The sequence below is a fragment of the Gorilla gorilla genome, chromosome 19, assembly GCF_029281585.2.
Source record: "Gorilla gorilla gorilla isolate KB3781 chromosome 19, NHGRI_mGorGor1-v2.1_pri, whole genome shotgun sequence".
NCBI classification, from domain to species: Eukaryota; Metazoa; Chordata; class Mammalia; order Primates; family Hominidae; genus Gorilla; species Gorilla gorilla.
In genome coordinates, this window is record NC_073243.2 from 31,934,051 (window position 1) to 31,949,757 (window position 15,707).

Here is a 15,707-nt window from a genome sequence, read left to right on the forward strand (position 1 = left end):
TCCGCCTCCCGGGTTCAAGCGATTCTCCTGCCTCAGCCTCCTGAGTAGCTGGGATTACAGGCCTGCACCACCACGCCCGGCTAATTTTTGTATTTTTGGTAGAGGTGGGGGGTTCACCATATTGGTCAGGCTGTTCTTGAACTCCTGGCCTCAAGGATTCCACCCGCCTCAGCCTCCCAAAGTGCTGGGATTACAGGCGTGAGCCACCGCGCCCAGCCATATTCTTTAGATGCAATCACTGTTGAATGTGTATCCCTCCACAATATTTTCTATGCATTTGTACATGTGCACATATATAATACACACAGAAATAAACAAAAATGTATTCCAAAATGGGATCACTTGAGAATACTCTTCTACAGTCCTATAGTTGGAGCAATAAACTCATGTAGGTTAGAGGAGGCAACAACTGACTTGCTTCTCCTTCAAAACAAAACACATGCTTTGCTAGATAACCAAGGTTGTATCATTCTGTATCAATATGGATTCTATATTCACGATAGAGGCAAATGAAGCCCTTTTAAGATATAGTTGGTGTATCTTCAAGCCAGAAAAATACTTGCAAAAATAAAATATCAAAATACACTTTCTGAAACGACTATCCCATTTTTTCTTTCCAACATGGCTATCCTTATCAATTTTTTTAATTACTAACTTTTTAAAAATTAAACAAAATATATAAAAACTACAGAAAAAGTAGCCTACTGATTCAGCATACATTTTAGACACCTAATATAACTCTGTTGTTCTGAATTTTAATGACAACAAAATCCTTGGATGTTTTCCTAGAAACTTGTAAAGTTCATGATTATGCGTACAAACATTAATGGTATATGCAATGCCATAAATCAAACTTCTATGCAATTCTCCCCCAAAACTTATGACATAAAATCTTTGAACATATTTTACAAATTAGAGGAAAAGGTTATTCCCATAGTTGAAAAAATAGCATGCTTTTTTTTTTTTTTGAGATGGAGTCTTGCTCTGTCACCCAGGCTGGAGTGCAGTGGTGCAATCTCAGCTCACTGCAACCTCCACCTCCTGGGTTCAAGCAATTCTGCTGCCTGAGCCTCCCTAGTAGCTGGGATTACAGGCGCCCGCCACCACGCCCAGCTCATTTTTTTGTATTTTTAGTAGAGATGGGGTTTCACCGTGTTGGCCAGGCTGGTCTCAAACTCCTTGACCTCAGGTGATCCGCTTGCCTCGGCCTCCCAAAGTGCTGGGATTACAGGCATGAGCCACTGCACCTGAACCAATAGCATGTTTTTACATTTATTTTTTATGGTGTTTTTTTCCAGTCAACAATTTCCTGAGAGATAAGTTTACTGAAATATTAATAATATGGGCCAAATTTTATGAGATTACTTTATTAAAAGTGGACACCAAAGGAAAAGAAAAATAAAGATCAGTTCAGCAAGAAGGTAAAAATGAGAAAAACATTAATGGGTCTAAAGAATGTAACAAAAAGAGACAAACTGAGAAGATGCAATAGCGATAAAGAGCTGAAAAAATACACAGTTGTGAAAAACAAGAAGCAGAAGAGGAGAAGGGTCAAGTTCATGGACTTCAATGCAGAGTGGCTGGCCCAAGGTTAAACACCAGATCCATCCCCTCTGTTATCTCAGCCTCAGTTTCCCCATCTTTAAAATGAGAAAACAATAATAATAGTATTACCTCCCAGTGTCGTTATAGGAAGCAAATAATATCTATCGAGTGCTTAGCAAAGTGGCTGACAGGTAACCAGTGCTAACATTCAGAAAGCAAAGGGGCCTTGGCAGGAGCACAGGAAACAGAGGGGCAAGGCAGGAAGCTCCTGAAGATGAGGGCTGAATGAGGGACCCATCATCTGGAAAGCCACAGAGGCCACAGAGGTAAGACCTGAGGAGCGAACTGCATGCTAAGGCAGAGGCCGCTGGTGAGAGCGCCTCCCCAGGAACTGATCACGGGTCAGAGACCCTGATACTGTCTTGGAATTTATTGCTTGTCTTCCCAGCAGGAAATGGATGTCACATTCTAAATGAGTCTGTCCAGAAAAATGTAGTTCAGTAAATTTTCATGTTACCCAGGTCTATGAAAGGACCAAGCAGAATGTTTCAAGGATTGTCGATCATCTTTGAAGCAGTATTTGAGAATTACTTGAGGCATGAACAATGAAAATGCTCCCCCTTTTATCCTATGAATTATACATGGAGCTGTATCTGCTTTTTAAAAATGAAAACATCCTTCACATTTCTCTGTCTTTCTCGGGTAAATTAACAAACTTAAAAACTGATTAATTGATCCAAGAAAATCACTTAATTTCAAGGAAGAAGCAAAGTATGTAGGTTAGAAATTTTGTTTTAATGTGCTCCTTCCCCCAAAAGCATTAAAGGTAAAACACCTTTTTTCAGAAACAGGAAATACTTTTACTTTTCAAAGAATTCTAAAATGAAAAGGGAATAGGAATATTCCATAGATATAATCTAATAATAATGGCTGGATTTACAACTCTTATGTGGTAGAACAACATCAGAGACCCGGAGTTTAGCAACTCTGTTTACACTTTTACAGTAATAAACTTGAATAAGTATGATGCTGGCCGGGCGCGGTGGCTCATGCCTGTAATCCCAGCACTTTGGGAGGCCAAGGAGGGCAGATCACTTGAGTTCAGGAGTAGGAGACCAACCTGGCCAACATAGCAAAACCCCACGTCTACTAAAAATACAACAATTAGCTGGGCATGGTGATGCATGCCTGTAATCCCAGCTACTGGGGAGGCTGAGGCATAAGAATGGCTTGAACCCGGGAGGCGGAGGTTGCAGTGAGCCAAGATGGTGCCACTGCACTTCAGCCTGGGCGACAGAATGAGACTCTGTGTGGGGAAAAAAAAAAAGGTATGATACCAAAAAATACCAAAATGAAAGTTTAGGGCTTCATTATAAGAGGCTAAGGAATTGGGTAGAAGAATCACCCCTCTGCCTGATGAAATGTGCCCAAAAAGAGCCACCACACTTGGGGAGTTAAGCATTAACCAAACTGGACTTTGGAATCTGTGACCAGATACAGATTTCCACTCAACCTGGCCTTTGGAACGTCCTCAGGAGAGCAGCATTATTCACAATAGCCAAAAAGTGGAAGCAACCCAAGTATCCACCGATGGATGAATAGATAAGAGGAGGAAAAGTTTCACATGTTACAACATGGTAAGCTTTGAGGATATTACTCTAAGTTAAACAAACCAGTCACAAAAAGAGAAATACCGTATGATTCCACTTAGATGAAGTACTTAGAGTAATCAAATTCACAGAAACAGAAAGTAAAATGGTGGCTGCCACAGCCAGGAGAAGGGGAGAATATGGAGAGTTAGTGTTTAATGGATATAGAGCTTCTGTTTTGCAAGATGAAGAGTTCTGGAGAGGATGGCAGTGATGGTTGTACCACAATGTGAATGTCCTTAATGCCACTAAACTGTACAATTAAAAATGGGCAAGATGGTAAATTTTGTTATGTGTATTTTACCACAATCAAAAAAAAAAATCCCCAGGTGCCAGCATCAAGGAAGCCTAGATTCATGTTTGTTTATCATGATCTGTTTCTCTCATCTTTCTCAGCAGCACTCTGCCTTTTCCCTGTGGGGCAGACTCTGAAGCCAAACTCCCCTGCCAAACACACCCCAACCGGCTGTGTTTTCTTGAAAATAGAACATTTTTCTGTTCCTCTCTTTCCTCACCTTTCTTCACCTGTCAAATGGGAATAACAAAACCTACCTCCTTGGGTTATGGTGAGATTAGATGACTTGATATGCTTAACGGTTTCCACAATGCCAGCCATCGTATAAGCATGGAATAAATCGTATGGGCTGCTACTTCTCATTGGAAAACTCACATCCTTTTCTCATTGTATCTGCTTAGTTTAGGTAGGGGGTCATCAGATCAACTTTTCAGGGCACAGGTGAGGACTTCTGAGAGGTGTCACAAAATGCACAAAAACTACTTAGCAGCAAGTCAACACCCTGGGCTCCAATTTTGTGAAACAGACGCACAAAGTAACATTTATGGCTCTGAGATCAGTCTCTCCATAAAAGGCTTCCAGCCACAGGGACAGCCACGTGCACTTGCTGAGTTAATTGTTAACACTTTGTGACATTTTAACTCTGTGACCTCTAAAATATATTAAACGTCCTCTCATTGCCCATTAAGTACTGAAAAGCATATCCTCCTAAATGAACAGTGGCATATAATGAATCCCTTAAAAGCAAAACACCAGCTCTGTTAATCAAACTTTCTTAGTTTGCAATCACTGTCCTAGTCTAATCCCTCTTAAAGAAATTACAAGAAAACACTTTGAGACATTTCTAGAGAAAATCCATTAAGATTAATGATTGAGTTTTTAATTTTATAAAGGGCTGGTGGGGTTTTGGGTTTTTGAGTGTTGTGTGGTGTCATGTTGTTTTTGTCTTTTTAGACATACAGTAGCCTTTTTAGTAGTTACTAAATTAGAACTCTTTGTACAGGAATGAAAGTTAATCATCAATTTAAACACAACAGCCATCTGTTTTATTTTTGTTTTTTGGGATTTGTTGTTGTTGTTGTTGTTGTTGTTTTTAGACATGGGGGTCTTACTATGTTGCCCAGGCTGGATTCGAACCCTTAGGCTCAAGTGATCCTCCCGCCTCAGCCTCCTGAATAGCTGTAATCTTTGAGGTGATTTTGGAAGACTACAGCATCTTTTAAGGAGGACATCTGAGCATGTTGTACAGTAAGAAAAACTTGGTAACTTCACTGAAACATGGCAGCTTTGAAAAATCTAAATAAGTTTCATTGTCCTGTTTGTTAAAATAGCACATTAAAAAATATTGTGAAGAGCTGGCAGGATGCTTCTGACAGCTGAGTGGGAGGCTCCTGGCTACAGACCATGGTGCTGAGCTGATAGTTCTCTAAGCTCATCTGTTTAGTTTGAAAAAAGGGGAAAAGAATTGAATTGAAGAGGGGAAAACCACTCATAAAGAGAAATCTGTTTGACACGTAGGAAAACATTTGACTTCTTTTTTCTTCTATACCTGGCTGCTGGTATGAGGCAAATGAGAAGAGAGGGAGAGAAATCCTATTTTTAAATTAAAGAAAAAAAAAAAAAGAGGAGACCCTTTGGTTCCATGGCTCCTTCCACCTCCTCAATCTCCAAGCAAGTCATAAAGCTTCAGATGGAAATGCACAGAAATGGGATGTTCCTCCCATGCTCAATTTCAGAGTCTAGCTGTAACATTTTACAACTAATACTTTTCTTTTTCCAGTTACATGTCTTTACACTCAAAATCTTTTGTATAACAATCTTTTGTATAAACAAGCAAAAACTGCCACATTTCATCTAGGTAATTAATATATTAAAATGCTTACCAGCCACTTGTTTTAACATCTGGTCACTTCTTGCCGAGCTATCATCATAATGTTCAAAAAGGGAAAACGCAGCAGGCATTTTCTCTAAAGAAGCAGTGCTCTCCATTGCAGAAAGCAACCTATCAGGGGAATAGAGCTCTACATAAGTTAAAAAATTATTAACATACAGAATGAAAGTGAAAAAAATTGTTCAAAATGAAGCTGGTGTTGGTAGTGGTGGTTTGCATAAGGCAGGGCCTCTCACTCTATCCAAAAAAGGATTTGAAGCTTTAAAGTCTTGAAATATAAGTCTAAAATCTATTCTTAGGCAACTGGTAATATTGGAAATTTCATTCCTATATCCTCTAGTTAGAAAGATTCTATCAAGCAATACAGTCTTAAGTGTTTTACCTATAAAGTTGGCCCTAAAAATTACTTCATTTTAGGGATTATTTTCTTTATTTCCTAAAGGGAAAGGATTTATATCCAAAGCCTTTCATACCCACTGAGGCTTCAAAGGATAAAAATGCTAAGAGCACATCTAGAAACTTACACACTGTAGATGTCCTTGTTCTCAAACCTTGATATTAAGCTTCTAATCATTTTGTCATGCAAAACATGTTTATTTACTATGTCCCAGGCATTGTGCTAGGTACTGGGGAAAGAGCAATGAGAGGATAAAGCCTATCATTCATAAAAGACTAAACAAGCCACAATTTCTAAATCAACAGCTTTATGGACTCAACACCCTCATTAGCTGGAATGCCAACTGATGCTAAGTCTAAGTATTTGTATCCAGATGAAATGTGGATTTAAACAAACAATGACAAAAAGGCTTCATTTCCATGGATGTCTTGGTTTTCCCAGCAGACCCACTGCACTTGCTGTTGGAACTTTGTTCTCCCAGACACTTGCTCAGCTCCTTCCTTGATTTAATTTAGATCTCTGTTCAAATGTCAGCTCCTCAGAGAGTACGCTACTAATACAGCCTTGCCTGCCCCCTCCATTCTTCACTAGGCTTTGTTTTCCCCAGACTTATCACAGCCTCTTCGGTTTTTGTCCGTCTGCTTCACCAGAATACCGTTTACATGCAGGAAAGGACTTTGTTTTGTTCACTACTGTATTCTAATGCATTACTTGGCACGTGGTGGGCATTTAATAAACATATTTTGAATAAATAAGAGGCCAATAGTTTTGTGGGGGTGTGGATATCAGGATCTCGGTGATGGTGGATTTATGGCCAGTATGAAGGAAAAATATTATAAAATAAAACTGAATATTTAAAGAGTGACTTCTACACTTACTACTGTCAGAAACAATAAAATTCACTATCATTTGATTTAGGGGAGGTGGTTCCAGAGGGGCTTCAAAGAGGAGGTAACATTTGGGCTGGGTCTTAATGAGTGGGAGTTTCCTAGGCAGAAGAGAGAACAAGTAAGGGCATTGCAGATAGAAGAAGGGTATGAACCCAGGCATGGAGATGCGGCCAAGTACAGCACATTCGAGGGCCAGAGGGCACCGTGGGAGTTGGGAAACACAGACAGTTAGGGATGAAATAGAAAAGTCATTTGTGGCTTGACTATAAAGAGCCTTTCATACCCACTGAGAGTTCAATTTTGTCTTTTAAGGCAGGGAGAGCCATAAAATTGTTATAAAAGGGAAATCTAGATGACTATCTTGGCAAGTGTCTAAGGAAGGATCAGGGTAAACAGAGGAAAGAGGTCTGAGGTCAGGTGGGAGAACCCCATAGGGTCTAGTGAGGGAAGACAGCACGAGCCTAATTTAAGCCTGTGGGGATGGAGAGGGTGGAAATGATAGGCTCAGAATGAACAAAAATGGTGCCCCATACATGCAGTAAGCCCTCTAAAAATACACATCACTGATGTGTATTAACGTAGGACATTTTGTAGCACAAAAGCTATGATTGTAGGTACCACAAGCAAAATGTTAGAGTTTTCCCTTATGCGCTGAACCTATTCCAGTTTAACATCAGCATATGAAAAGGCAAGCAGACATCCTTTCAGAAGCAGGTCTTACAATGGTTGCAACTCCTTTTCATTATTATAACACAAAAGAGCAAAATGGAGAAAAAAAATGAATCCCCTCAACAAACAGCATTTTCTAAGCAAATGTGTTTTTCAAGATATGCAAATGTTTAGTCTAAATATGCTTGACAGCATTCCTTAATTTAAGCATCTTTAGTGTTGAGAAAAAGCATTTAATATACAAGCACTGCCTTTAGAGATGTAATATGAAGGGAGGGAGAAAAAGTGGCAAGGTAAAATAAACCACAACTGACTCTTGAGCAAGACGGGGTTTAGGGCACTGACTCTCTGCACAACTGAAAATCCATGTGTACTGTTTGACTCCCCAAAAACTTAGCTACTAATAGTCTGCTGTTGACTGGAAGCCTTACCAATAACCTGAAGAGTTGATTAACACATATTTTGTATACGTATTATATACTGTATTCTTAAAATCAAATAAGCTAAAGAAAAGAGAAATTGTTCAGAAAATCATAAGGAAGAGAAAATACACTTACAGTACTGTACTGTATTTATTAATACCTTAAGTTTACATCATCTCTTCACAAGATGAATCACCTGAAATGCTGAAATGGAAGGCAACGGTGGCTACAGACCTCAATCTACTGAAAAGATCAAACAATTCAACTTCTTCTTGTAATGTCATGACTTTTCTCTGTTTCTGGGGAGCACATCCAGGATCACTAGTGCCACTTCCTATGGGCATCATGGCGTTATTCAAGGTTTATGGTATCACACCGAATATGGCAAAAAAAAAAATAGGCAAAAACCTTAGGAGATCACTTTTTACTGCAATATACAATTTACTGGAGAGACTAACTGCTCACAGGGAGATGATTAGCGTGACACAGTTTTTTAAGCAGAGATTCACAACACTTGAGCTCATCACAACAGCAACAGGAGGTGGTTACAAAATTATTAAAGTAGTATGGTAGCAGTATAGTTGTAGAAATTATTTGAGTAGTACAGTATTACTACAGTTAATTTTATGCAGTTATGATTTAGTACTGTATCTTTATGTTTGTTTACATTTCTCCCAACTGCATATGGTGCTATGGACGGTGGTGTTTGTGTGCATAAATGTTGATGTTCTTAATTTTTATAATAGATTTGTGTATATTTTATGATAGTAAATGATAAAATAGACTAATATTTACATATATTTTATGTACTTGTGACATACCTAACATTTTCTTAATTTTTCAACATTTCTGGGCTATGCAATTCATCTTTGATTTTTTTTCAAACTGTCACAAATCTCAAAAAAATTTTCCAATACATTTATTGAAAAAGATCCACATATCAGTGGACCTGCACAGTCCAAACTCGTGTTGTTCAAGGGCCAACTGTAGATAATTAGCACTTCTTATAGAAAGGAACATCAATAACATTGAGACTTTGAGACAGAAGTTTTCTTGAGGACATGGAAAGCTTTTCAGTGATGGCGCCCAGCTTCATCAAGTGTGTGCACGTGTACATGCACATGTTTGACAGTGCTTTCTTTAATTGTTCATCTTTCTTCACCAAATCCCAGAATTTTGTTGTCTTTTTTCTTTACAGGAAAATAATGGTTAGCCCAAGTGTACTCTCCTTTAAGAGACAGGCAGCTTTAGCAAAAAATTAATTCACTGTCAACTGGACAATGAAATAGAAATTAATTAAAATGACACACAGATGAACACATTTAAGCACAAAACCGAAGAAAGAGTATTTAGTATTAAGTGGATGTCAATTTATATTTGCAATATTCTGATGGTTAGAAAGGTAAAAACATTCTATTGCATTTTTCAACTTTTCACTCACCAAATTTTCTTACTGGGCAGTAACTTCCATGAATGGATAAAATATAAGTAAGCAAATATGCATCTACACTGTCCAGTATAGATGGAATGGCACTGTAAATCCATGTGCTTTTTGGATAAAAAGAAATGTCAATAATATTTAGAAAAAATAATTTGTTTAAAATAAAGGAAACCGGAGGTGGGCAGATCACTTGGCCTGAGGAGTTCAAGATCAGCCTGGGCAACATAACAAAACCCCATCTGTACTAAAAATACAAAAAATTAGCAGGGCACAGTGGAGCGCACCTGTGGTCCCAGCTACTTCGGAGGCTGAGGCAGGAGAATTGCTTAAACCCGGGAGGTGGAGGTTGCAGTGAGCCAAGATCGTGCCACTGCACTCCAGCCTGGGTGACAGAGTGAGACCCTGGCTCAAAAAAATATAGATAGATAGATAGATAGATAGATAGATAGATAGATAGATAGGGAACTCGGAATAAGGCCTGGGTATCAGTTTCCAGACCTGATTGGTGTGTCTTAGACTCGTCTCTGAGAATTGGTAACAAGCAGGTGCCTGGTCTCACTCTGGAAATTTTGATGTAGTGGATCTGGGGTGGGACCAAAGGATCTTTGGTTAAACAAATTGCACAGGTGATTTAGGCACAGCCAGTTTGGGGAATTACTGGGACAAAGGATAGATTGTATAAACCAGAACTTTCAACCCTGGCTGTGCATTAGAATCATCTAGGAAGCCTTAAAAATGCTCATCTACACCCCAGAGCAATTAAATCAGAATCTCAGAAGATTCAGGCATCAGCATTTTTAAAAGCTCCTTGGGGAATTCTATTCATAACAGAGCCACTGTTATAAAACACTTATTGATTAATGTCAATAAGTCAAATTATTTTCAAAAACTAACTGATAATATTCTGTTGAATAGAATTTGTTTTAGGTAAATAGGATTCATCTGTGTGATTTCAATTACCTAAAAAAATCATATTTCTAATCTAAATCCTTTTTTATATTATAATACATTATAGATACAAATTTCTGATTTTACTCTATGCTGTATCACAATTTGAATTGGGATGGAAGTAAACTGAAGATGGTATTTACAATTTAGAAATTTACATTTAAAATTACACTAAAAGGAGAAAACATTAGTCTCAAACCAGAAGGAAAGACCTCAGGTCTTGCTATGGGGCAAAAGGAAGAATGTGTCAGATCTGTTGGAGAATTATAATATGAGATGCTCTGAAAGATAAACATAAATCTGATGTTACATGTTTTTATAGACAACATGTTTTCTTGTTGAGTGTTTTGCTTTTGGAAAGAATGAAGAATTCTCTTAGATGAAGTGTTAAAAACACCAACAAAACAAAACAAAATCAAAGGAGGGAGATTCATTTAGGTTAGCCGAGCAGAAAGAGAAGATAAATGCATGACTATCTTTTGAAGAGAAAATGATAGAACAGTCCATTAAAATTACATAAATCATAAAATTACTCAAGGCAGATATGAATGATTCTTTCAAATACTCATGTTTAACCAATGCATCTAAGCATCTACAAAATGTTCTATATGCAGTGACAGGAAAGATGGCCTAGATTAGGCTGAAAATGCAGAATACATCTTGAGGAAGCAGTTAAAAATCTACATTATGATAATTGTTATTTAACTAAAGCACATGCAGTTTTCTTTCAAAGCTGTCATTTAGCTTTTAAAAGCACTGTGTCTAAAAGTGAAAATACTGTAGCCCACTAAATGCATTTTTTAATTGGCAGCTCATTTTCCATAAAGCACCAAAATATTAAAAAGCAAGCATCCAGTCATGCTGTTTGCCACTACATTGTATCATGTTTTATATACCTTTCATTGATTTCCTCAAACGACTTAGGGAGAAAGACAGAGGAAGGAGGAGGGGGAGAAGAGAGAAAAAGAGAGAGAGAAAGAGAGAGAGAAGCTAATTAACAACAGAAAGAAAAAACAACCAGGAGCATTAAGATTACCCACGTTTGAAAATCATAACCCCTCAGCTTCCCTGAGGTTGTTTTTGTCTCAGTCTGGGCAGCAAGGATATAAGTGCTCACAAGGCGGGGTGCAGGAGAGGGGGAATGGGTGGGATGGGCAGTGTCAGGACAGGGATGGAGGATGGTTTCATTTGCAGTTGGCTCTGTCTCTGTGATCAGCGGGACTGGCAATGAGTTGCTTATGCTCTGCTTCTCTCTATTCATCAACCAATGGCTTAGCTTCCAGAATAGAATTCTCTAAAGCAGGAAAAATGACTTAAATGTTTTCAATGAGGGATAGAGATCAAAACTGTAATCAGTATTTATCTGAGTGATATTTTGTGTGCTTTTCTATATTTTCCAATTTAAAAAAATGAGTAATATTACTTTTATAAGTAGAAATGCCATCTTTTTTTTTTTTTTTTTTTTTTTTTTACAGTTTGCTCTTCTAGAAAGAAGTAAATTATTCTTATTCTTACAGAACAAAGATAAGGTTCTCAGGGAACAAAAAGCACTTAATTAACGTTATGCTTCACAAACAGTGCCCAATTTATGAATAAGAAGCTTTGCCTTAATTACACACAAAACAATGTAATGAGTTTAGTTCTGTTTGAGAATGGCCATGTCCACTTCACCAAAATTTGCCCTGGCAAGAGCTGTCCCCAGAGGCAAATCAAAAGGCTAACATTGTTCCGTTTTGCCTTGCTGTATCTCCAAAGTTTTCTAAAGGGTAGGAGGATGCAGAACTTTGAAAGGGAGGTTCCCAGTCATCCTAAGAGCAGTGCTTCTTGCTGTGTGACAATTAGGCTTGGAACTGCCTTCAGGGAAAACATCTCCACTATTTCTGCTTAATCCTGGCTTCATGGAGACCCAGCATCTCACTGAATATTCTAGGGAATTGCAGGGAGCACAGAGGTGTCTCTGCTGGTGCAACTTGAGGAGCACCCAAGGGAATTTCCATGTCTACAAGTTACCTGCTTGAATTAATAAGGAATCCTGTCCCCAAGAAACCCCTTGTAAAAACACCAACATATTTATTACCTGAGAGGGGTACCCCATTATGTCATCCTTTTGCACACCCAAATGTTACTCTCAGCCCCTTGGCCAGGCTCAGAGGGGGAACAGCCCATATGAGTGGTCACTTCAGCTTAGAGAGTGAAAAGGACAGCCCCAGGAGCCAGCCTGAGGACGCCAGCTGGCCCTCAGAGGGAAAGCATGGCAGGAACAAGGCTTCTTTCCCTCCCTCTTAGACAGTGACCAGTGAATCCAGTGGGAAGCAATGGATGATGATGCTGCGGGCTGTCTCTTTCAGCTGTATCTTTCAGCTGGATCTGGGCATTGAGGCTTTCAGGGTTTGCCGGGCCTTTTCTAGAGGCATCAGGCATGCCCAAATAATGTTTAAATGCCAGAATTATATAAATCCCACACAGAGATATAAATAATCTTAAGGAATAGTGAAAAATGAAGCTTTAAAAGTAGATGTGCCAGAGTGGGCGCAAGGTGTTTGAGCCCATTTTACTTGGCACTTACAGTCAGGAAGACGGCCTCATCAAGCTCCTCTGCTTCTCTCACGATGGTCTCCAGGGTGTCCTTGGCAGTGTCCATGCTCTGCAGAAAGTGGACCATCTGTTCATGCAGGAATTCCATCTTCTTCTTCTTCACTTCCTCAAAGCTCTGGGCTTTCTCATCATACTGTGCTAAAACCTTCTTCATCATTTCCTCATTCTGTTCTTCTAGCCTTTTCTCATTTTTACTACAGTTTTCCTGAAAACAAACAAGCAAAAAAGCCCACTTCTGAATGAAACAAGAAATGCTGCTTTTTTTTTTTTTTTTTTTGGAAACACCAGCCTTTTAAAGAATTGACCTCTGGCATCCTGATCAGAGAATCAGACATCACATGCACAGTTCAAATTTCTAACCTACCAATCCCTTTCCCACAATTAGTTTTGCAATAAAGCAATAGAATTTACTGTAACAGTATCACCAAGAAAGTTTTAGCTACCATAATACAAAATATATATATTTTCATATGGAAGTCTTACGCACCTGCACTCACACATGATGAAACTTGAAAATGGCATCATGTTGAGTGAGCATCCCTAGCCTTCAGATGGTGGAAATGCATCACTCCACTAAAATCACAGTGCAAGGCAGAAAGCCCAGATATGGAATGGGGGCTACCTCCCCAAATGTCCTCCAGTGAGATGGCAGGTTATCCCACAGTGGGGAAACTTCGTTGCCTGTCCAGACACATCCAGATGCCTGGCTATCCTCACTAGTGGGGCTAGTAATAAGATGATCCCATAATTTACTCCCTAAAAAGGACACCTGGGGAAGGGGACACCCGAAATAACTAGCATGTACTAGTTGATCTACAACATGAATTAAGCAGACCTCTTACAAGCAAACCAGCATGTGGAGTGGCCCCAGTAGTAGGGAAACTGCACAGCAGCCTCTGCAGTGGCCTCAGGCCCTCTGCCAGTCCTGATTGACTGGTGAGGGTGCCTGGGCCATCTCTGTATAAGGATGGAGCATTGCTAGTCCCTCTCTTCCCTGCAGAAGGGATAAGAGCCAGCAGCTAGGAGAGTATGAACTCATCAGAGATAGTCGTGCTATGAGAGGCACTCGCTGGCCCTGGGCATGGGACACTGGACAGTGACTCAGAGCATTTCTGCAGAGTTAACCCAGTGAGAGGCATGAAAATGAGGAATGTACTCTAAGACTTGGTTTCTTATCTATAAAATTGGAACAATAATAACACCTATCTCATATAAGTGTGAGGATTCAGTCAGGTAAAGCATGTAAAGCATTTGCCCTATTATAGTAAGTGTCTAATAAATGCATGTCTGTTGTTACAGGCAAATCTTTTATCCATAGGCAGAAAGGAGTCTCACTCATTATGCACAGAGAGAAGACTTTAAGCATTCTCGCTTTGAATGGAACCGAACCAACAATGGCAAACAACACATGCGCATAAAATCCCCAAGTCAGATCCCTTCACCTCAGAATCATTTACTTCTGATACTGTGAACAAGCCGGGTTAAGGTAAAATGGGTGTGTTAACTTACCTCAATGGTATTAAAAAAGGATTCTATCTCACTAACAAAGGCTTCAATCCTCAAGGACTTTTCTTGTAAATTTTCTAGAAATTCTGCTAATTGAACCTGAAGAAAAGAATTAAGATATCCTTAGTATATGACATTTAGGAAGAGAACTTCAACCAGTGAGCTCCAAGTTCCTTATAAATTTAGTATGTTTGGTAGAGACTTACTATACTATATCCACTAACAAATCAATCCTTAAATTTTCTTTACTGACTTATCTGACTATAGATAATTCTGTATGATAATTAGGAGGTTTTGAGTGAAAACCTCAAAACAACTACACAAAGACAGTATTACCTTCGTAAGTGAAAGAATGGACTTTCTTGATAAACTGATGAGCTCAAAACATACCTGTTTTAATGAACTATAGATTTGAATGCGTTCTCTCTAGTAAGGCCTTGGTTTTTATATGTTCTGAGAGAGGAGTCTTTTTGCTAAACTGGTCCAATATACCTGAGTAATTTCTTCACATTTACACTAATGGCCTGAGAAGGTGATCAGAGTGCCACAAGGCCCGAAATTTAGCATACCAACTGAGAGAAACTGCCTGCTAAAGGGACCTAAAAGTTCTAATGACCCTCAAAGGGTTAAAATACTCAAGGGGTAATAGCCAACTAGAAAACGTATGGGGTGATAGGGGAGCATGGTACCCACTTTAGCCGTAATTATAAACCTAGCAACAGCCAATCTTGCTAAACTTAAAAAATAACAAAGCAGAAAAAATAGCAGAGCTTCAGCTGTCTGATTCACTACCACAGACTGATGGAGATACAACATTGATGGAGGCCTCTTCAGGATCTGGTCTCTACTTCCCTCTATGGCCCTTACCTCTTCTCCACAGCCCCCAGGCTCCAATCACACAGGCTTTGTCATTGCACTGTTTCTCATCTGTGTGCCTTCCTATGGTATTCCTTGGCTCTAGAATGTTGTCCCTGCCCTTGACTGCTAGAAGAGCTCTATCTCATTTAAAGCTCACCCAAGCGTCACCTTTTAGAGAGACACCTTTGCTAACATTCCCCTTCCTACCCCACCATTTCACTCCCAAAAGATTAGTTTCTCAGAACATTGGGCTTTCGCAACATTGTATTGATTTTGGGAATCTACAAGTCCATCTTCCTTTTTTTTTTTTTCACTCTCAATGATTAGCACAGTTCCTGACACACAATGGGAGATAAATAAACACTGAGAATGCAGGAAGGGAGTGAGTAAATGAAGAAAATAAATAACAGAAAAAAGATAAGCACATGATGGGGATGGACTGGGGAGGAGACACAAGGACTTGGGTGATCTGTAACTGCAGCCATTGGCTCCTGGAACAGGCACAAATGCCTGCCCTTAAGATGCTAGAAAATTCTCAAGCTACAATTTTTTAAATTGATTTTTATTTTTAAAAAGTTGCCAACTGGCCAGCTGCAGTGGC

The 15,707-nt window shown here is 39.2% G+C and overlaps 1 protein-coding gene across 2 annotated transcripts in view; it reads right to left on the reverse strand.

Annotated features, from left to right (window-relative positions):
• CMYA5 (cardiomyopathy associated 5) overlaps nucleotides 1-15,707 on the reverse strand; it is a 104,261-nt gene that overhangs the window by 35,503 nt on the left and 53,051 nt on the right. Inside the window, exons 3-6 of one of the 2 annotated variants that reach the window (XM_004058646.5) lie at nucleotides 14,252-14,347; nucleotides 12,714-12,947; nucleotides 11,044-11,066; nucleotides 5,373-5,491 (exon numbers count right to left, since the gene is read on the reverse strand). In XM_004058646.5, coding sequence (XP_004058694.5) covers nucleotides 5,373-5,491; nucleotides 11,044-11,066; nucleotides 12,714-12,947; nucleotides 14,252-14,347 — 472 coding nt within the window. The remainder of the gene's footprint in view (nucleotides 1-5,372; nucleotides 5,492-11,043; nucleotides 11,067-12,713; nucleotides 12,948-14,251; nucleotides 14,348-15,707) is intronic. The other variant, XR_008673032.2, reaches the window with a different exon arrangement.